General features: G+C 35.2%; 1 protein-coding gene across 1 annotated transcript in view; it reads right to left on the bottom strand.

Moving 5' to 3' along the window:
• Positions 1 to 23407, bottom strand: part of MMP16 (matrix metallopeptidase 16) — a 281056-nt gene that overhangs the window by 151673 nt on the left and 105976 nt on the right. Inside the window, exon 2 of the mRNA XM_012774254.3 lies at positions 1122 to 1270. Coding sequence (XP_012629708.1) covers positions 1122 to 1270 — 149 coding nt within the window. The remainder of the gene's footprint in view (positions 1 to 1121; positions 1271 to 23407) is intronic.

Here is a 23407-nt window from a genome sequence, read left to right as displayed (position 1 = left end):
TTTCAAGGTACACATCAGGGAAAGTTGCCCTGGCTAAATGTCAAAAAACCTAGGTTCTATAACCACCATGGACTTCACTTAGTTTTTGGCATTCAGTTCCTTTATTTAAGGAAGCAGAGAAAAATAAAAAAAACAAAACAAAACATATCTTTGTCTTCCCTACTGTGGAAGGTTGATATATGATGATCAAGCTTATAACAGACATAGATTCACTTTGTAAATATCAAGGACTCTAAAAACACAAATGATTTTTTTTTCCTCCACTGAAAGAATTAATCATTTCCCCTTTTGCTGTCCAAAAACAGTAATGCTGTTTCATATTATGATGAAACTTACTGAGTGCCTGTGGCAAAATAATTTGTGACTATGTCTAGCTATGCAGATAACAAGGTTCCTTTGATGAAGAGAATATATTTTCTGAATCTGTACCTGTCTCTTTCACAGATAAAGAGTTACTGGTCGAATAAATAAGTGAACAAGTGATTAATAAGACAATCAATTAAAAACAAATATTAAAGAATAAGAACAAGCCATTCATTAATAAGAAATTCAAAGTAGAGACTTGCCAGTGAAAACCCTTTTTGATTTCACTCATTTAGAGAATTGTTACCAGTGAGAAGTTAGCAAATTGTTAACAACCAGGTTTCTGTACCACCCCTGAATTTATGTTGTTCAAGTGCCTGAATTTGTGTTGCTCCCCAATTTACATGGTGTAAATATTTCCATTATCATCAATTTCAAGCTCCTAGTGCAATATCAATTAACAGAGATTTTGGAAGAGATGTGCACAATGTACTTTCACCAGCCACACGGACTAGCTCTATCACTCATTGCCACTTATTTTTGTAGTGGCTTCAACTGTACACTTACTTTGACTCTCATTCATATGTTCTTCCCTAATTAGAAAGTGTGTTGCTAAAGTCAGGTGAGTGAACTTGACTTTGAGGCCTTAAATAGTTTATGAAATTTCAGGGAAGTAGAGTTCAATCAGGCTAATGCCAAAGAAAAGTTGATGAGACAGATCACTCCCTTTGTGGTTGGTGGAGTTCACAGATAGTTTTTCAGACTACTTAGTTTGGCTGAAGAGCCCGAAGGGAAGGAGTATGGGTGCCATTACTTACTCGATTGTGTTTCTGTCCACTTTTCCTGTCATGTTAATGCCATAGAACTGCTGCATGGCAGCTAGGGCGGACTGCATGGTCTCTGCAGAGCGCAGCACCGACATTCTGGGGTCAGTTGGTGGAAGGTAGCCGTACTTTTGTAACCAAACCTGCAATAACAAGTAAAGTTCCTTTTAGGTCAACTTTACAAGGTAATAATGCTTTTCTGGCAATTAATTTATGTCTATAATAAATGTTTAAACTTTATCTCCTCTACAAGGGCATACATTATTTGAGTGTTTGATCTTTTTGTAATGTATATTATGTAGCTTAGGTTATTTTAATATAACTTCCATGGTTGTCATGGATCTTTCTAACATATCTACAAATGCTAATTGAAAAAAGAGATCAGTCATTTGTTACAAGATCATAGTGTATAACACACTATAGTAAATACTGGATAAAAACACAAATAAAGTTTGTCCCTGCCCTCCAGAACCTCAACTTCCTAAAAGGAAGGATGTACTTTTCAACAATATGACTCCATTGAGACATTTGTGCTGGAAGGGGGAGTTAATGTGCCCATGTCACATCTAAAAAGTCATTTTCCTGAAATTAACCAGTGACTGCAGCTGTGACAAGTAGCATCTTTCTATCAGGACATTTTGGCTATAAATTGCATGCAACCAGACTATCCAATTGTATAATAGCTAGTTATCTCCAAGGGTTGGTGAGTTTTTCATGTAAGGAATATTCTTCCTTCATTTATTCAAGGTGATTCACTTTAATACACATCAGATAAGTAACCAAACTTTTCACATACAGTGAAATCCAACTATCTTATTAAATAGGTTCAGCCCTCTCTTTAAGGGTCTCACAAATTTTATCTCCTTTTCCCTGGTGAGGAAGGCTCTGGAAGGACAGTGAGAGAAAGAAGTCAGAGTTGCATTCATGTAGTAATCATGACTGGAGCAACAGTTCAGGGACATTTAAGGTTGGAGTATAAAAATAATATAAAACTAAGGGCATTCTGGAAAAAAAAAAAAAAAACAACTCTACTAGGGAGCAGATGCTTTCTAGTTTTACAACTCTGTGCATTCATTGTAACTGCACAATCATACATGTTCAGCCCACACTTGTCCTGCTGTCCTTTACCTCAATATTCCCTAGGGCTCTAAGATTTCTTGAAGTGCAGTAAACTACCCGTCACATTGATAAGGGCCATGTAATTCTGCCCCAGCATAGAATAGAAGCTGTGCTATTTAGTGGAAGGTATTTATCAGTGTCTGTTTCCTTTCCTACCTGGGTCTAACATCACATAAATGATGATCATATGAAATTGCAGTTTTTCCCTAATAACTGATATTCTTCCTTTATGAACTGAAAACTACAACAGAGAAGAGTTATTTTCCAAGGGAAAATAATCAGCAAATATAGAAGTTAAATCTCACCCCAAATAAATCAACATTAAATATATCAAAGTCTTAAAATGTGCAACGCAAAGTGTAATTTTGTCCTGGTATTTTCAAAAATTGACCCCCCCAAAAGTATAATACAATAAGTACAACCCCTTGAAAATAAGATACAACATTACTCTAAAACTGTTTAAGGGATGAGCAATGCATCACTGTCAGAAAGGTTTATTGGTGAAACTCAATCTAGTAAACTCATCTGCCATATAGCAAAAGCATGCCAAGACTCTCTTCTCATCTAATCTGTAATGAATAGGCTGCCAGAGAAAACACATATATTCAGTTACCTAGTTAACAGTAGTACAGTCTGAAATAGATCCCACTTTTTCTGAATAAAAGAGGCAGGCAATCATATTATCTAACACGAAATTTAATACCTACTGTCATGCAATTTCTCAAAAATTGGAACTTTGTATCTTGATATTTAATAATATGTATACAATGATATTCTTAAACTCTATGCTTTTTCCATAACAGTTTGTTTGCATTTATTTCTTACTTGCTAGAGAGCAGATTTGTTGCTAGGTTACTCACGGGTGCTAAGCTACCAGGGATTACGTTTATGAGGACAGCAAAGAGAAAGCCATCAATAATAAACACTATGATTTCTATACAAATAGAGCTATAAAAATATGTAAATGTTAAGTGCATAATGAAAAAAATAGTATGTTCTGGAAAATATATATTTGATTTATGTCTTAGCCTTTCAACCAAATGATTTTGAATAATATCAAAGGTAAACTGTGGTTGTTCTTCAAGTTTTCTTTTGCATTATGTTGTTGATCATGAAAATCTGTTTTTCTAAATGAGAAGTGGGTAATTCTTTATAATTGTAAAATATTAGTAAAGCTAAGATATCTATTTATATGATTTATGGTTGAAGTTTGTTTCCTGGATGACAAATCATGGCAATAGTATGTCAGCCAGAGAACAAACTTTTCTACTAAATTTCAAACTTAATACCCTATTTGATAAAAAATTAAGTCTACAAAGTAATATGAAAGTATACCTAACCCTTTAATCCTAATATTATACTATCTAAGGTTAATGATTTGGTATATAATCTTTGTATCTTTTTCACTGTTCCTAAAAATACATTTTGAGATATATATGTGGGTGTGTATATACACATATATGCATATATATATATATATCATAGAATATACCATAGAAATCCATCCTCATATGCTGTCATTTGAACTATTGATTTAAAATATTGGCTCCTTTGCATGACTGAAAATACTAAATTGTCTTCCAAGATGGTCGTGTCTTGCTATCCTTTCAATGTTCCCAAATGCACAGTATGGATTCCTAAGAAATAATTTCCTCATGTGCGCATTTGGAGGAATGATGTCTAATTTGTAGGGTCAATGTGAGGATTAATTGAGAATATATAAAGCCCCCAACATAATTATTGCTCAGTAACTCATATTACTGTTTTAGACTTATTATCTGCCCTGAGTTCTTAAAATCATTCCTACTTAACTTAAGATTTGTCCTTGGAATGGGGTAAGACTAAAAATACGGGTGAGGTTTAAATGGTCATAGTTGTAAGGAAAGACAAACAACACAAGGTGAAGAATCACATCCTTGGACATGTCCCAAATCCCAATACACACAAGAAAAGTGTGATGAATTTAGCAAATTGATTTTTTTCTTTTATTGTGCTGACTGGACTGACAAGTGTGTCTGAGAGCATTAAAAAAAAATCAAGAACAAACAAATCTCTTAAAGCAAAACTTGACTCCTTTTACTATTTGGAACTTGCCCCATCTCCTTATCCTTAAAACAACCAACCACAAAACCTGAAATGGAGCAATGAACTCTAACTTTGAATTACATTCCCTGTTACTAACTCCTGAAATAGAGCAACGAAATCTAACCTTGAATTACATTCCCTGTGTTACTAACTCATTCAAACATCTTGCTACCTTGTAGACAAAACCAATTTCCTGTACTTAGTGATCATTCAATTGGAGGAATAAGCAGAAGAGTGCTGTTCTCTGCAGAGCAAGAAGATATATCAAGCAATAAAAGGCAAACACTTAAATATTAAATGCTATGCCAATAGATACTGCCTCTACTATATTGTGGTATAAATAAGCAGGCACACAAAATTTCAGCAAAATCTATTAGAAAAAGAATCTGTCACTAATATTGCATATACCCATATTGTGAAAACCTACATTAATTGACTTAGTTATTCACCACATATATTAAGCAGTATCCTGAAAGATGGTTCTAAAAAATAGGAGGCAGTTCTCATCACTAATAGCAAATCTAAGCAGTAAATTACTTAGAACATATATTCTTATTTATTCCTTCAGGCCAGTACTATAACCTAGAGAAATAAAATTCCCTCTAGTCTTAAAGCTAATAGTTTTATCAATGCCTTAATATAAAGCTAGATACTATTATTCATTTACTCAGATGAATCACAATTGCAACAACAATTTTAAAACTTCCCTACTGACAGGACATAACATATAGAGAAAAGATCTTGAAATGATGACTCTTAACAATTTCCAGGTGCCCAGACATCCTTCCAAAAATAAATAAATTAATAAATAAACTCAGAAAAATAAATGATTAAACTACTAAATGTGTTAGGGCTGGAAGAGATATACTTCAGAAATCATAGAAATGACTGGAGGGGAAGATAAGGAAGGATGCATTTGGAATTTTTATTTAACCTAAAAAATCACTTCACCAGTCCACAAGGCCTTTTTGTGACTAAGCCAGTCATTTCAAGTTATTTTAAGTACAGTTCATTTCCAGGTAACATATGGTATGGCAAATGTAAATTCTTTGTAAGAAGTGATCATATTACTCAAAGTATAGTACTCAGTATTGAAAGAAAAGGGAGAAGGTGATAAACATATTTTATAGCATTTATTTAGTAACAATCACTCCTATTTATATGATTATATAAGTATTTTTATTATTTTGGAAAATGATGTTTAAAAATTATTGACATTACATCAGACTTTAACATACTAATACAATATTTAAGTATATAATGGTTAATATTAATATACATTGTTATAATTAACTGATTTTCTATGATGAAATACAACTGAAAGAATACATTTTTAATAGAAACTTTTTGATCCACCTCCAAATTTTGATGTTATAAAAAGTTAATTTCAATTTTCCTGTATGAGACTTCTAAACACATTTGCTAAATTCTGTTATAAACTAAAATTAACAACTAAAAAGTGATTACTCCTCTATTTTGTGGTATCATCAGCAAAGTCAGCAAAAGCTGAAGGACATTTTTTCCTGAAATACCATATATTCACTGGTTATAAAGAATGGCAGGATTTAGGGCCTATGTTGTCTAGTCGGAAATGCAGCTATAAATATGAATTATAACCACCTATTAACCAAAAAATTAAACTAATGTTGGAGTAGTCATTCAGAATTGGTCAAATTGAAAATTCATAGGATAAGTTAACAAGGCAGAAATTAGCCTTTCTCTTCATTCAAAACTCTAAATGGGCTCTAAATCACTATCCCATGCCCACCATGAATCAGTATATAAAATTGCACACAGAGAATTCAACTCATTTAGAATTTTACTGTCTATTAAGTGGCTTCTTAAAATGGAAATGGAACAATGGATGGACTAAAAGCTACTCCACTAACCATCTTATCAATCAAGAGGCTACTGTGGTCTGGAAAAGGGAGAGAGGAAAACAGCCCAGTTATCAGCAAAAGTTGTGAAGTCATGGTGACCATCATGACCAAATGATTCACCTTACCATGTAACTCTCTTTTTATGATAGAAACTAAAACTTAGGGTGTAAAGGCTGGAGAGAGTTTTTCCATTCTACATAAAAGTAAATTGCACTTTTCACTTAGCAGCTGTGGGAGCAAAACCCCTCAAATAGTAATGGCTGAACTCCAGTGTTAAAAATCAGCAGTGCCCTGACATGCTAGTCCATCACGCGCTAGTCACTGTGCTGGAAAGTTACAAGGGATTCTGATACATTGCTTCCTTCTCTATTTTTACTGGTTTTTCCTAGGTTTAGATTTTTTAAAGATGGATAGATAGTATGCATGCACACATACATGCACACACACTGACAAAACAAGATAAAAAAAAATTTAAAAACCCCACAGCAAACAATATACAACGGCAGAGCATGTATATGATATCACAATCCCTATGTTTCTTAAACACGCAGACATAACTACCAACAAACTAACGACTTATAATAATCATTGACATGATATTCTACTTTATTTCACACTCAGCTCACAAATTCAACACAGTAAAATCCCTCTCAAATCTGTGTCTTTTTACACTAGCCAAGTGAAGAGAAATGCATCGTAGGAATTTTCTAAAAGGCATGTACTTGAGCCTGAGTCTTGTGGATCATTGACTAAACTTGCCTTTATATTCTGGGAGTAGATTTAGTCTCATCAACACCAAAATCTCATGAAGAAATTAATCTCAACTAGGGCTTGCAAAGTGGGGATGTAAAATGGCCCACTGAGATGTAGGTACAAATACCACATTTTATATAATGCACACATCCATGCACACCTGCAAACATAAACACAACTGTAGATGAAACCTAAATAAGAAGACACAAATGTTACTTTTATTTAATATACAGATTGACTCTGGTGTTCTCAGACAAGACTCATTTGTCACCTATCTTCCACCACATGTCCCGAGGGAGGTGGGACTACACAGTGTGGAGCGGATGCCATTGTCACGATCAACAGTTTGATTCCAGCACATTACAACACACAGCTGCTTCCTGTGACAGGTTAAATGGATTTATGGGTTACGTCATATTATAAAGTATAAATTTTAAAATACTCTAACACATGATGCGGAGTGATCAAGAAAATACTTTGTGCTAGATAGATCTTTGCTGGTTAAATCACAGCAAACTTAAATAAGTTATATATTTTCTTATACAAAAAAGACAAAGTGCTGTCCTTTCCTGTGAAGGTAAGTAGCTATAAATAGTGTGCTACTGAATAGCTATTTTAGGACATAAGAAATAATAAAAACTTTTAATCTGTCGTATCAAGATAAAAGTGATGATTTTTAGCAATGCAAGACAAAGGTATGCTTTTGAAGGGAAGACATGCCATGTAGAGTATTTTAAAGACAGATGTTTGGAAATGTTTCTGACATGACATTTTGCTCAAAAAGATATAAATTCATGACCTGTTCAAACTCTCTCATAATTCCCTACTTTAAAATTCTGGTAAGAGAATATTCCATCTGTAAACTAACCTGTCAAAAAATAGTTTCAGTGGGTTCTAGGCCCGTTTGTTAAAAATATGAAAATACAACGCCTTCTGATTAGTTTTAGAAACAATTGGTAGACATCAGGGAAGATGGTAATTTACCAGTTGAATTTTACCAAAAACCTTTGCATAATTGATAGATAAGATTATATCAGTAAAATGAGGCTCATGGTTTGTAACCAGCTAATGGTGCAACTTTGCTAGTATCCTTGTATGGTGTCTTTTTTGGCCATGGCTTTTTAAAAGAAAGATTAGAAATAAACTGATCTTGAAATTGCCGTATTTCAAGGTATTAAATCAACATTTTAAAGAAGACTTAAGTATAGTTAATCGCAGAACTCTCAAAAAATAATTATTTCTAATAAGAGCAAAACAATGTAAAACAAAACATAAAAATTATTAGTAAAACATAAAAATCATTTTAAAATTTATATGATCTTTAGTTCACATTAATATTTCTATTTTGAATATATTTTATAATCTACATAATTTTAGTATATCATTCATGAATATAATTATAAATAAAAGATAAGATGGTACATGTTAAAAAGGTGATTGATGAAAATATACAATCAAAAGTGTGGAGATCAAAGAGCTGATAGAAAGAAACCACTTTATTTCTAAAAATGAAGGTACCTCCTGAAAGTTTTTCCAATGTGCCATACTTACTCTCCCAGAATATGAGAAGACAGTTTATCAATAACTATATATTAGATTCTGCCCTATGAGACAATTCCCATACTTTTCCTTTTTATCATGCACTGCTGAAGCTACCCATGTCCTGCAGAAAGAACTTCTTAGAATGCCTTCCAAGCCATTTATGATTTTGCCTCAAATTATTCCCTTGTTACTTTCCTCCATAGAAATGATTCTTTGGCCACATTGAAATTAAAGTGCTGCACCAACAGGTCTTGATAAGAAGAGCAACTGCTCCAATGCCTTTACTGTCACTGGGTACCAAGAATTATCTTTAATCTTCATGTTAAGCACTGTAATCTCTGTAACCCCAGAAAGATTAAGTAACTTGCCCAAGGACACATCAATAGTAAGACAGAGGAGGAACCAGTATTCAAACAGAGATCAGACTGACACCTATGCTTGGTTCTGTCTGTGATTCTAGACTGACTCTTAGAAAGGAGATCCAGCTGCCTGTCTGTAGGCTGGGAAATCCTAGGAGACCCTAATCACATTTGAAAATGAGAAGGCAGACCATCTGAAAACATACCTACAATAACTGAGAGTATTTAGTTTTTATAAAACACCCCATTTTACATTTTTACATCACGAAAAGGGCACCGAGCTGTAGCTGCATATGTTCTGGGTGTAACACTAACTCCTACTTGCAAGGGCTTCTCTAATTGCCAATGTGGTTTTCAGCCTTGCACAATCCAATTTGCCCAGCCTAATTAATATTCTTTATTCTATGCAAGAATATTTCACTTTTGCCCATTTCAACTTTGCAGTGTAAAAAAACCACTAAAACCGTCTTTGCTAGAGACAGCCTTTCTTTTCGCTTTATTAATTCTTTCACAGCACTTTCTCACTGTAGCCTTGATGCTGCCAGTCCATTGTGTCTCCACTTTCTTTGGTTATCTTTTCTAAAATTAATCCCTGAAACACCATCTATGCACATATCGATTTAACTATAACTCTGACCTCACCCAAATGTCCAGACTCTGACATCACACTGCTGTTTAAACAAAAAATACAGGAGTCATCCTTAATTTCTCATTTTCCTCATCATGCATAGCCAATCCATCATCGTGTCTGAGCTGCAATTTTATCTGGAATGGAAACTCTTATTTCTGCTGCCACCCCTTTTCCAGGGAACGATCAATTCCTACCAGAAACTAGAAGAATCTCCAGCTGGCCTCTGTGCTTTCGTATTTCTACCACACTTTCTTTTTGCCCAATAGGTGTCTGCTGTCATTTTTTTTTTTTTAATTGTGGTAAAATATACATAACCTAAAACTTATCATTTTAACAATTTTCAAGTATATTATTTGGCAGCATAAGTACATTCACGTTGTTGTGCAATCAGCACCACCATTCATCTGAAATTTGTCATCATCCCAAACTGAAATTCTATATAGGAGTTCCTTGAGTAACATTGTTTCTTTCATTGTCGTTTCATTATAACATTGACGAGGAAAAATATCCATTCTCAGCCGGGGCCACTGTCCACGTGCGGTTTGCACATTCTCCCCATGTCTGGGTTTCTTCAGGTACTCTGGTTTCCTCCCACATCCCAAAAGTTTGCATGTTAGGCGAACTGGGATGTCTACATTGTTCCAGTCTGAGTGAACGTGGGTGTGAGTGTGAGTGCGCCCTGCAATAGAAGGGAGTCCCGCCCGGGGCTGGTGTCTGCCTTGTGCCCAGGGCTGCCAGAATAGGCTCTCGCCACCTGAGACCCTGACCTGGACGAAGCTGGGTAATTATCTCACCTGATTTCATTATTTTTTCTTAAATGTATACATTGCTCACATTTATTCAATATTTAATATTAGAAATATTTTAGTCCTTATTTGGAAGTTTGGTGATGTTTTTGTTATGTTGTAGGAACTTCACTCTAAGTTTATATCAATTAGCCTATGGTAAAATTGGTTTTGTTATATTGTGAGGACTTACTGTACTCATAACTCCCCAATACCCTTTCTCCCAGCCTCTGGTTACTACAGCTGACCTTGAAAAACATGGGCTTAAGCTGCATGGGTCCACTTATACACAGATTGTTTTCAATACATATATTGGAAAACTTTTTAAAGACTCAGTGACAATTTGAAAAATCTAGCAGATGAACTGCATAGCTTAGAAATATGGAAACATTAATAAAAAGTTACATATATCATGAATGCATAAATATATATGTAGATAGTAGCCTATTTTAGCATTTACCACCACAAAAAATACATGAATCTATTTCAAATAGTTAAAATTTATCAAAACTTGCACACAACACAGACCATACATAGAAAGTAAGGAAGAAGAAAATGTAAACTAAGTTGCCTCCAAAAAGACCCCAGTGCCTTTGATAATGGCCAGGGTTTTCCTTACATTCCTGCCAGTCTTTTCCAAACCCAAAGGAAACTCTTTTCAAATACTTACCTTTTCCCCTGGAATTCTAGAAGTAAAATGGAATTCTGGTTCATATTGTGGTCCCTTGTAACCTCAGGTCTTTAATGTGACAGCTTTCAAATTTCAAAGACTCCAGGTGGAAATATTTTTACTATGCTGGTAATAATTCTACAAAATACCTGAATTCTTAATGCTGTTATGTTTCAGTATAAGTGGTGACTTTTTCTTTTCATGTCTTTAATCTGGTTTTATTCCTATAACACACCAATTTTGTGAGAGGGGGAATAATACGTGGTTTTTATACAAATGTGTTTCTTGGGGTGTTGTTATTTGGGAAAATGAGGGGAGGAAGCTTTGAGAGATTACAGGAAATGGATGAAGAAGGTCTGATCTCCCTCTTTTTTGGTGAATAAATGAAACACCATTTCTGGGGGAAAAAAAAACAAAGATGCAGTATTAAATCATACTGCATCAAATTAACCGCAGTAATATTGTGCTGGTGTAATATTTAATAATTTTTAAGTCACCTCCTTTTGCTACTGCAATGAGTTCAGGTTTTGCAAGTATCTGCTTAAAATGCCACATGATACTAATAGTCTCCATGTGAGCAGCTCGCCTCTCCAGTAAATTGCAGTAAAAAGTGATAGCTCGTGATTTCTCACATTATCTTTCATCATATTTAGTACAATAGTGTCAACCTTGAATAACACTATGGGACCTATACAAAGTGCCACTAGTGATGCTGCAAGTGCTCTCAAGAAGCAGAGAAAAGCTATGACATTACAAGAAAAAGTTGATTTGTTTGGTATGTACTGTAGATTGAGCTTTACAGATGTGGTTGCCTGCTATTTCAAGATAAATGAATACAGCATAAGGACCATTGTAAAAAAAAGAAAGAAAATTCATGAAGCCACTGCTATGGCTATGCCAGCAGGTGCAAAAATATTGAACTTTTTGTAATATACTTTTTTTCCTCATATTGAAAATGCAGCTTTTATGTGGGTACAGGATTGCTATAAGGAAAGCATACCTATAGACTCTAACGTGATTCAAGGAAAAGCAGTCATTATAAGACAACTTAACACTCAAAAGAAGTTGAAGATTCTAAATCTCGAGAATGTGAGGCCAGCAAGGGATGGTTTGATAATTTTAGAAAGTGATTTGGTTTAAAAAATATTAGGATTAACAGGAGAAGTAGCTTCTGCTGACCAAGAGCAGCAGACAAGTTCCCAGACATCATTAAAATCATTGAAGAGGAAGGATATCTTCCTGAACAGGTTTTTAAGGAAGGTGAGAGTACCCTATTCTGGAAAAAAATGCCACAAAGGATATTTATTAATTAGTAAGGAAGAGAAGTGAGCTCTAGGATTTCAGACAGAGAGGGACAGGGTGATAAGCCAACTGTACTGTTTTGTGCTAATAAAGTTGGGTTTATTATCAGGACTTCTCTTATTTATAAAGGTTCTAACCCCAGACCCCTGAGGGGAACACATAAAACACCAGCTGCTAGCCTTTCGGTTGTACAACAAAAAGGCCTAGACAACAAGAACTCTTTTTCTGGATTGATCCCATTGATGATTTGTCCCTGGAGTCAGGCAGTACCTTGCCAGTAAGGGACTACCTTTTGTGTTCTTTTGATATTGGACAATGGCCCTGACCACCCAGAACTCCACGAGTTCAACACCAAAGGTGTTGGAGTGGACTACATGGCCCCAAACACAATGTCTCTAGTTCAGTCTCTAAATTAGGGGGTCATAAGGAACTTTAAGGCTCATTACATGTGGAACTCTATGGAAAGGATTGTCAACACCATGGGAGAGAACATGAGAGAGAGAACACTGTGAAAATCTGGAAGGATTACACCTGGCAGATGCTGTCATCGTTACAAAAAAGCTGAGAAAGCCACCAAGCCCTAAGCAATAAATTCCTGCTGGAGAAAAATGTGTCCAGATGTTGTCCATGACTTTACAGGTTTTACAACAGAGCCAATCTGGGAAATCATGGAAGAGATTATGGATATGGCAAAAAAAATATGATTCATATCATATTTCAAGACATGAATGTTGGAGAAATTCAAGAGCTAATAGACACCATACCAACCACACCAGAGGAATTAGCAGATGACTTGATAGAGATGAGTGGTTCTGAACCAGTGCCAGAGGATGAAGAAGATGTAGAAGTAACAGTGCCAGAAAACAAATTGACATTATAATCTGGCAGAAGGGTTCTGAGTACTCGAGACTGCTTTTGACTTCTTTTATACACGGACCATTCCACGACACAAAAGCACTGAAACTAAAGCAAATGGTGGAAGAAGGACTGGTGCCACATAGAACATTTTTAGAGACACTAAAAGGCAAAATATTAGACAGTATTTCTGTAAAGTTATACCGAGCATGCCTGCCTCTCCTCCCTCTCCTTCTGCCTCCTCCATCTTCTATGCCTCTGCCACCTCTGAGACAGCAAGACCAACCTGTCCTCTTCCTCCTCTTCAGCCTATTCAATGTGAAGATGATGAGCATGAAGACCTTTCTGATGATTCACTTCACTTATATTATAAATATAATAAAAAATATTATAAATATTTTTGTCTTCCTTATGATTTTATTAATGGCATTTTATTTTCTTTAGCTTACTTTATTATAAAAATACAGTATATAGTACATATAAAAATACATGGTAATGATTGTTTATGTTATCATAAGACTTTTTGTGAACAATAGCCTATAAGTAGTTAAGATTTTGGAGAATCAAAAGTTATACGCAGACTTCTCACTGTACCTGGGATTGGCACCACCAATGTCTGCATTATTCGGGGTCCACTGTACTAGTCTATTCTCTGTCTCTATGGATCTGACTACTCGAGGTACCTCACATAAGTGGAATCATATAATATTTGTCCTTTTGAGTCTGGCTTATTTCATTTAGGGTGATGTTTTCAAGGTTCTTCCATGTTCCAGTGTGTAGCATGTAGCATTTTTAAGACTAAATAACATCCCATTGTATGTCTATACTACATTTTGTTTCTTCACTGATCCACTGATGACTAATCAGCTGATTTATCAGCTGATTTATCAGCTAAATGTTTGTGCCCACCCGACATTCATATGTTGAAATCCTAACCCCCAATGTAATAAAATCAGGAGTTGGACCTTTGGGAGGTAACTAGGTCAAGAGAGCAGAGCCCTCATGAATGGGCTGCCTTTATAAAAGAGACTGCAGAGAGCTCTCAGCCCTCTTTCCATCATGTGAGTATACTAGGAACAGTTGGCAATCTGCAACTAGAAGACAGTCCTTCCCAGAACCCCAACATGCTGTCACAATGACCTCGGACTTCCAGCCCGTAGAAATGCGGGAAATAAATTTCTGCTGTTTGTAAACCACCCAGTCTATGGCACTTTTTTAGAGCTGCTCAAATCGACTAAGATGATGAACATTTGAGTTGTTTCCACCTTTGGCTATCGTGAATAATGTTGCTATAAAAATGGGTGTACAAATTGCTGTTCTAGGCCCTGCTTTCAATTCTTTTGGGTATATATTTAGTAGCGGAATTGCTGGAACATATGGTAATTCTGTGTTTAATGTTTTGAGCACCTGCCATGCTGGTTTTCCACAGAGGCTTCACCACTTTACATGCTGCCAGTAATGAACAAAGGGTCCAGTTTTTCCACATCCTCTTTAACGCTTATTATTTTGTTTGTTTTTCCATTTGTGTTTGTTTTTTAATAATAGCTACCCTAGTGAGTATTATCTGAAGTGGTGAAGTGGCATGAAGTGGTATTTTTACAAATGTAGATCAGGCAATATCACTCATTTGATTATAACCCTTACGCAGTTTCCCAGTGACTTAGTCTAAAATCCAAACTCCTTAATATGGCCTACACGCCTGGGCCCAGTCGTTGTTAACTCTTCAACTGCTTTTCATAGTGCCCTCTCTTGCTCTTCCAAGTGCATTGTTTTTGTTGTTGTTGTTGCTATTCCTGAAACAAACTAAATCCTGCCCTGCCTCATGGCATTGCATTTATTTTCCTGCGTGAAAAATACAAAAATACTTTTTCCCCACATCCTTTAAAATTCAGTTCAAATTAGACCTCTTCAAAGAGGGCTTCCCTAACTCTACCTTCCCACCACCACCCACACCATACAGCATCTTGTCTATGTCCTGTGCTGCACTTATCATGATCACTGCCCGGCTGCTTTGTTTATTCATGGATTTGTTCTTTATCTGTGTATATTTTGTTCAATGCTGGAGTCCCAACACCAAGAACGAATCCAGGCACATTTTTCTGAGCTTGAGTAATAGAATTGTGAGGACTAGCAAAGTGGGGAATCCATGTATTAATGCCCAATTGAGACCACAATCAACCATACAAATGATATCTTCCTGTTTGCTGCCCACTGTATGTATTGCTCAATTATTTACCAACCCCACAGTCCATATATACACACTGGGCCCCAAATGAAGAATCCAGTACTTCAAAGGTGAATAACAAATATTGGTTTATCACATACACAGTAAAGGTTAGTAACTTCCCAGGTACCTCTGGAACAGCTCTAGGAAATATGGAGCAAGTTAAAATATGAGATGGTAATTTAGATCACTATTGGAAGAGCATTTAGCAGTTTTTATCTTTGTCTTTCCAGATTCTACCTTCCATCCTCATACTCAGAGATAAAAAATCAATGTAGAATTGTTTTACTACTTGAAAATTGCTTTCTGGAAAGTGCTGACATTCAATGTAAACAACACATCATAAGCTAACATTTATTAAGCCAGACACTGGGCTAATCTCCTTAATACATTAGTTCATATAATTATCACAATAAGCCTGTGAGATTGGTATTATTATCTTCATTTTGCAAATGAGGAAACTAGTTGAAAAGGGTTAACCAACTTGCCCAGGGCCATGGAGCAAGTATCCTAGGATAGAATTGTCAGTGTGACTCTGAAATGGCTCTTGCTCTGAACAATTACCAGGAGGCCCAAAAGAGTGGGTGACAAGCCTAGCCTTTCTTAGATACAGTTAAGGATGATCTACACAGGCCATTCTATGGCAGAAATCCGCTGTCTTGTTTCACACGGTTGAATCTCATCAGTGGGCAGGTGGGTCATTTTGCTAAAAGAACAAAATAAAACACAAACAAAAAAAAACAAATGATAAGCACATTATAAATGTTATCTATCTGCCCAATAGTACCCATATGCTATCAATTACCAATGAGAAAGGAAGAGTAAACAGTTCTCACAAGACTGAAAATTATTCCAGTTCTCTAAAAGTATAACTTCCATGTCTTCCAAAGCAGCATAGCCCTTTTAAGGCAAAGGAGAGATGATCTCCTGTTTCTTCTTGGTCTTCACTGAATGATAAGAAAAATGAGATGAGAAAAAAAGTTTGACTTTCCTGATATTGAGATTTTGGAAGCACTAGACTTTGCAGTTAATTTTGATAAAGAAGAGGAGAGTTAATGGTGGCAGATTGTCTGATACAACTCCAGAAGGCAGACTGAACATTAAAAGAATATTTAAAAACAACAAAAGCACAAGTATTCCATCTTTCAGCTGGAAATCAGATCTCTGTCTTCAGGGACAATCTGGTGCTTCAAAATCTTGAAAACATCCTTTCCCCAGAGTCTATATAGTTCTTGGAAATGTGAAAGTTACTTTTTTTTTTTTTTTTTTTTTTTTTAGGAGAATAGCATAGTATGAAGGTTTGGAGAGTTTAACATCTATAATTAATGAAATTAAGATAATGAAAAGATTAAGTTCTTTGTAACAGTAAGAACTTTTTTTTTCCAAAATAAGGTTACCTGTGCTTTAAAAATATTATGCCTTCGTATTAATGAGTGGAAATTAAAGTTTAAGGGCAAGAAGCATTATACTAGAGACTTCTAAAGGATAAGGGACTTAAAACAAAAAACTGCTCCCATGGTTCACTAATTCAACAAATATTACTGAAAACCTACCATGTTCAGGTTCTGGGCTAGACCTTCAGATTACAGCAGTGAATAATACAGAATTAGTCTTTGATCTCATGGATCTTATGACTGATGGATAAAGAAGACAAATATTAATAAACAATCTCCAAATGAATATATAATTTCGAGTTGTAATAAGTGCTCTAAAGAAAACATACAGTGTTTTGGAAATCTAATGACAGGACCCAATTTAGACTTGTAAGATAATAAGGCATATGTGATAAACTTATAATTCAACTCAAACCTGAAATACAACTAAAAGCAAAAAGGAGAGAGAAGCTCATTTTAAAGAGAGGGATGGATAGGTACAAATGCTCAGAGGTATGGTGAAGGTTTCAAAACATGTGTATAAGTCGTTTGGGACTTACCCCATCAAAAGGAGTATAATTTTCCCACCCCTTAGACATAGGCTGGTCTAAGTATTTGCTTTTCATCAACAGAATGTAGTGGAAGTGATGCTGTATAACTTCTGAGGTTAGGTCAGAAGAGGTGATAAAGCTTCTACCTGGCACGCTCTCTCTTGGGAGACTCATCTTGGAAATCCATCCACCATATTAAGAGGAAGCTCAGGCCACAGTAGGCGTTTCCATGGATAACCTCATCTAAAACCTCAGCTAATTAACTAGCATCAACTGCCAGACAAGTGAATAGCATGCCTTCAGAAGATTCCAGCTTCCAGCCTTTGAGCAGTACCAGCAGAGACTAGCTGCCCTTGCTGAGTCCTGCTTAAATGCAAAATTTGTGATCACAATAAATGTTGCTGTTGTTTTAATTCACTAATGTGCATTAAGACTGTTTCATAGCAGGCCAGGCGCGGTGGCTCATGCCTGTAATCCTAGCACTCTTGGAGGCCGAGGCAGGCAGATTGCTTGAGGTCAGGAGTTCAAAACCAGCCTGAGCAAGAGTGAGACCCCTGTCTCTACTGTAAATAGAAAGAAATTAATTGGCCAACTAATATATATAGAAAAAAGTAGCTGGGCATGGTGGTGCACACCTGTAGTCCCAGCTACTCGGGAGGCTGAGGCAGAAGGATTGCTTGAGCCCAGGAGTTTGAGGTTGCTGTGAGCTAGGCTGACGCCATGGCACTCACTCTAGCCTGGGCAACAGAGTGAGACTCTGTCTCAAAAAAAAAAAAAAAAAAAAAAAAGATTGTTTCATAGCAATAGGTAACGGGAAGAACATAAAATGGCTTTGCATTTTCGAGGAACTGAAAGCCGACATGGAATAAGACTAGGAAAGAAAGTTACATAATCAGGTCATCAACAACTTGTAGGATTTTTTATGTGTAAAGGAAATAGGGAAAGCAGAGAATGGTTTCAAGCCTTTAAGCGACATGAACAGATTTGTCTTAGAAAAGTATCATTCTCGCTGCTGCGTGGGTAATGAATTAGAAAGAATATGATTATAAGAGGATCAATTAGGAAGTAAATGCAAATCTAGCAGTAGCTAGGGAAATCGACAAGGAGATAAATTCATGAGACGCTTTAGGGGTAGCTAAATAAACTTTTTAAGCTACAAAATATGTTACAGGTATTATTATTAGTGGTAGTATTGTTATCTTACTCAAGTTTTGTGCATACTGATTTTGGGGCAGAATGCTAGGCACTAGGATATAAAGGTTCATCATCAAGTTCATAGTCTAGTCATCAGACACATAGCAAGTGTTCTGGTAGAGGCTTATATGGGTGCTATAGGTACACATGATAGGGCATCCAAGCCTCAGAGTGTAGAGTTTTGGGGAGGTGAAAACAGAATCTCAAACACTTAAAAAGCATTTTAAAAAATTTAAATCCCCTGAGTTTATAAAAATGTTTCTCTGTCCCCTTTCCATCCTCAAGGTCACCTCTCTACACCAGGCTCTCTTTTACTTATTCTTGTATATTGCAACACTTTTCTAATTGCCTAATTCATGTCCCTGGCTCTACATTCTTTCAATTTTGACCTACCCTACTTAGGATGAAAAGATTAAGTATCTTAAAATATCATTTTCTTTATTTAACTTTCCTGCACAAGACACCATGATTGCTATGATTGCTATCATTTACGTACTGAAGTGGCTTGAAAATTCTTTATCCTTGCATTTAGTAAACTCCAAAATTCATGCACATCTACCTCTGCAAGCTCAGTGTTCTCTAAAGACGTATCTACTACCTGGACATTATCCAACATGGGCATTTTATGGGTCACAGAATATGCCTCCTGGGTGTCACCTATGCTCACGCTGGCCCCACATTGTCACTGCCCTGTGTATAGCAAAGGGCCTTGGCTGATAAGTCTTAGTCTTCCTTGAAATCTCTATATTTCCTGATCTCTCTCTCTAGGCTCCCATAGCATTGAGTCTATTGGTGGCTTTTGGGTACTTAAGAGGTCATCATATGAGAAGGACACAGGTTTAGGGCCTGTTTCAGACACCTGCAAATTATGATCTTGAGCAAAGTATATGGCCCTTCTGAGTCACAGTTCCTACATCTTTGAAATGGAGATAATGATGTTGCCACCTCACAGGGTTGTGATGAGAATTCAATAAAATAATCCCTACAAAAATGTTTAGCAAAGGGAATAGCACAAAACAGCTCAACAAGAGTAGATAAAATTTATGCATAGGTTCATAATTATTTAGCGAGCATAATAATATTTGTAAAATATTTAAATAATACATTATAATTTTAGGTAATAGATCTGTTAAATTTCTTAATAAAAATATCTATAATTACTATACCCATTATGAAGAAATCACAAAAAATAATGAAGAAAAAATGTTCCTCTGCTATCATATTATTACTGATGAACATCTTATGAAGCTCTCTGTGATTTCATCTTTTTAGCAATAGTTCCTTTGAATTGTATCTAATCTATACCATAAATCTGGTTTTCTACTCACTGATTATTGTAGAATTTTATATAATCCATATGAACTAATAGGAAGAAGTGAACATAAAATATTGGTAAGTGAAAACACATATGCATATATATATCTATATATTATGCTTGCAGATGCATACAAATTTTCTGAATGTTTCCATAACAAATTAATAAAAATGGTTACTTCTTGGGAGTGAAATTGGTAGGCAAGGGGTTGAAGTAGAAAACTCCACTACTATATCATTTAACTTTTGTATGATTACAATTTTAAAAGACTCAGTAACTATGAAATTCAAAGGCAAAGTTTGGTTAAAATCAATTGTTTTTCTGTATAACATATGATATCCCACATAATTTTCAAAGATTGCTTAAAACAATGCACTTTAAATGGATTTGGGGGCCTGTGCTTGTGCTGATTAAACAAACATAATGAGTTCTGTATCTCTACGCTGATATCATTAGACTACTAATCCAGTAAACATCATGTTGAGATCCTCCACACTGACTCCTATAAGTTACTCATTTGTGTTTAACATGTTATTCTGACTTGACAAATACTGCAAATTAAAATTTGAAATGGGTCAACCTTGTCATCTCAAGATGTTTGAGAATGAGACAAACTGCTCTACAAAACAGAATTATATTTTTATACATTTTAAAATTCTACTTCATGCAATATTTAATGCTGCTCACAGAATATATACTCTATGAGATGAAAAAGTTAAAGTTGACATTTTGGGGGAAAATAATAGGAAATAAAATAATGCTAGTGGCAGAATTAATGCAGGTTATATATGCTCTACTGTCCTGTACAAATGCCATATACGTGACTTCTCAGAATTTCCTAAAACTCCAAGCTCAGACAGAAAAATGATCAATTATAAGATGAATATAACAATCACAGGATTGACTTATAAAAGTAGAAATATTTTTCTAGTCCTAATTCTAAATGCTATTTTCTCCATGAGCTTTCTGATCCTATGACCCTATAGCTATTTTCTAGCTTTAAACTCCTAATTACAGACTAAAGAAAAAACAATCTAGAAAAAAGAAGTAATCACTTAGAATAATGAACATTAACAACGCATATGAATTTAGAAAAGAAATCAGATTGTTCTTTCTCTTTCTGTTTCCTGGTGCTTCCTCTTTCCCACTCCCTCAAAAATGATATTCCAAATGTCTGGAAATGATTTGCCCATTCCAATCTCTCTACATTAGAGAACTCATCTTTTCCTAAAAATGTTACTGAAACTCTCTGATTCTAGCAAGGGCCTGACATGTTATAATTTTTTAATATACAGAGGCTGCTAATAATAACAATGGCAATAACAACAATAGCCACAACAACGATAATGTCTTTGGTACTTAGAATGTTGATGGCTACTCTGTGAAAAAATAAAGGAGATTTTGAAATATTGGTGCCTTCTCACTACCTTTCTCTATGGCTCTGCATTTGTTGGGCAGTTACTTTTCCATGATGCCAGATCTTACCAGAGTCTATAACTAAGTTACGTTCCTTGCCCTCCTTGTTCTAAGAACAATAATGATTTCCTGCTGTTGCTAATCTCAGTGCACTTCACCATTCCCTACAGTCTCCGTTAACTGTTCCTAAATCTCAGGAAATAGTCCCACATTGAAATTTTTCTCAGTTAAACACCTTAGAGTATGCCCTCTTTTCCCTGCCAGGATCCCAACTAACTTGGATGACTAATGTATATACTGACTTGGGTTTATTTTATGAATAGAAAGAGTAGTAAAATAGGATCACCTCTATATGGCGTCTTGATAGCCTTTACTAAAACCATCAGCTAATGCCCATGCATGGGCAAAAGTATTTGGTATGATTTTACACGCATTTGTGGCACCTGAAAATCATTTTCATAGAAGAATGAGTAAATATTTTATCACAAAAGACAATATATAATCTATAGCAGTGTTCTGCAAAGTGCGGTGCACACAATGATATAACTCCGGGGTCAGAACTGTCTCTGACTGATCTGAAACAAGTCTAGAAAGTAAGAGTAAGCTTTTAGAAAGGTTTACGGCAATTTGACCTTATGCAATATTTTTACCGCATTTTACAAAAGTATTGATCCATTATAGATTATATATTTGGTTCTTCAAAGCTTTAAAAAAATACTGAAATCATAAACTTGTAAAAAATTACCAAAGTTTTAATTATTTCTGAGCCATTGAGAATACGTTGCCAATGACATGATGCCTCATGACCTTGAATATTGTATTTCTTATAAGCAAGAACATTTTCCTACATAGGTAAATACAACCATCAATGTCAGGAAATTGACATTGATCCATTATTATAATTTAATCATCAGACCCCACTTAAAAGTTATGCAGTCATTTCAATAATATTTTTAACAGCAAAAGAATCCAGTTCAAAAGCATGTCAGTGTCACTTTAGTCTTCTCTGTCTGGAACAGCTCCTCCGTCCTTCCTTGACTATCATGACCTTAACACTTCGGAAGATAACAAGCCAGTTACTTTGGAGAATGTCCATCAACTTTGGTTTGTCTGATATTGTCTCATAACATGCCAAGGTGATGCTGTGTGCATCTATCAAGTGGTACATGATTTCAATTTATCCCATTGATGATGATGTTTACTTTGATCACTTGCTTAAGGTGGTGTCTGCAAGGTTTCTCCACAGTAAAGTTGTTTTCCCCTTTGTGATTAATGAGAATTTTATGAGATATACTTTCAAACTATATAAATATCTAGTTCCTCAGGAAACTTCAGATTATTTACTTATATATTTATATGTGTGTGGACTCATGGTTTGTCATTTTATTAGTGGATTATAATATGTTACTGTCATTACTTACTTTGATGCTCATATTATTTTTGACTCAAATAGTAGGAGACCCTTCAAGCTAGTATTTGTGTCCTTTCAACATGTCCTTGTAATTCTTTAAGCATTTTATGGTGTTCTAAAAAACAAGGTGTTCCAGGATCATCTTATATTAATACTTTGCCATGACACTAGTCATTACTTTTAGTAGAGAATGGTATTTAGAAGCTAAGATTCAGGTAGAGAGTTTAATTATTGTTTGGGGTTTAAAACTAATGTCAGTATTCTCAATGTATAAAGCTAGGGAATACATGCATGCATATACATATGTGTTTGTGTGTATACACACATTCACATATACATAATTTACATTTAAATTTATTACTATATTTTCTCTCACATATTCATATATATTTGAATATATATAGTCATTTCATATCTATATCTATATCTATACATTTAAAACCATAACTTAACATAACTATTTGTAAGATATTTTTATCCACCACAAGGTTCAATGTAATTTCCCTCCTTTCTGCATTTGTAATACCCTTCTCTGACAATGTAAAAACTGGATTTCATTATCCTTAACATATTCAGTTATATGATCAATCTCTCTCTATGAAACTAATCTTGTATCTCCATCAGTACCAATTCTTCTGCCCCTGCATGCCATATATAGTTCAAGAAGTTCTAATCTAGAGGCACTTTATTTAAACTCCAAAAAACTGTATCCCTATTATCATGATTTCCATTCAATTAATATAAAGTGAAAAATTTAAAATATGAGCAAAAACCAGAAAAATAACATTTGCAAATCACACAATTGTTTAGGGGAA

The sequence above is a fragment of the Microcebus murinus genome, chromosome 7 (genome assembly GCF_040939455.1).
Source record: "Microcebus murinus isolate Inina chromosome 7, M.murinus_Inina_mat1.0, whole genome shotgun sequence".
Taxonomy (NCBI): domain Eukaryota; kingdom Metazoa; phylum Chordata; class Mammalia; order Primates; family Cheirogaleidae; genus Microcebus; species Microcebus murinus.
Note: the sequence above shows the minus strand (reverse complement) of the source record. Positions and strands in the feature narration are given on the sequence as shown.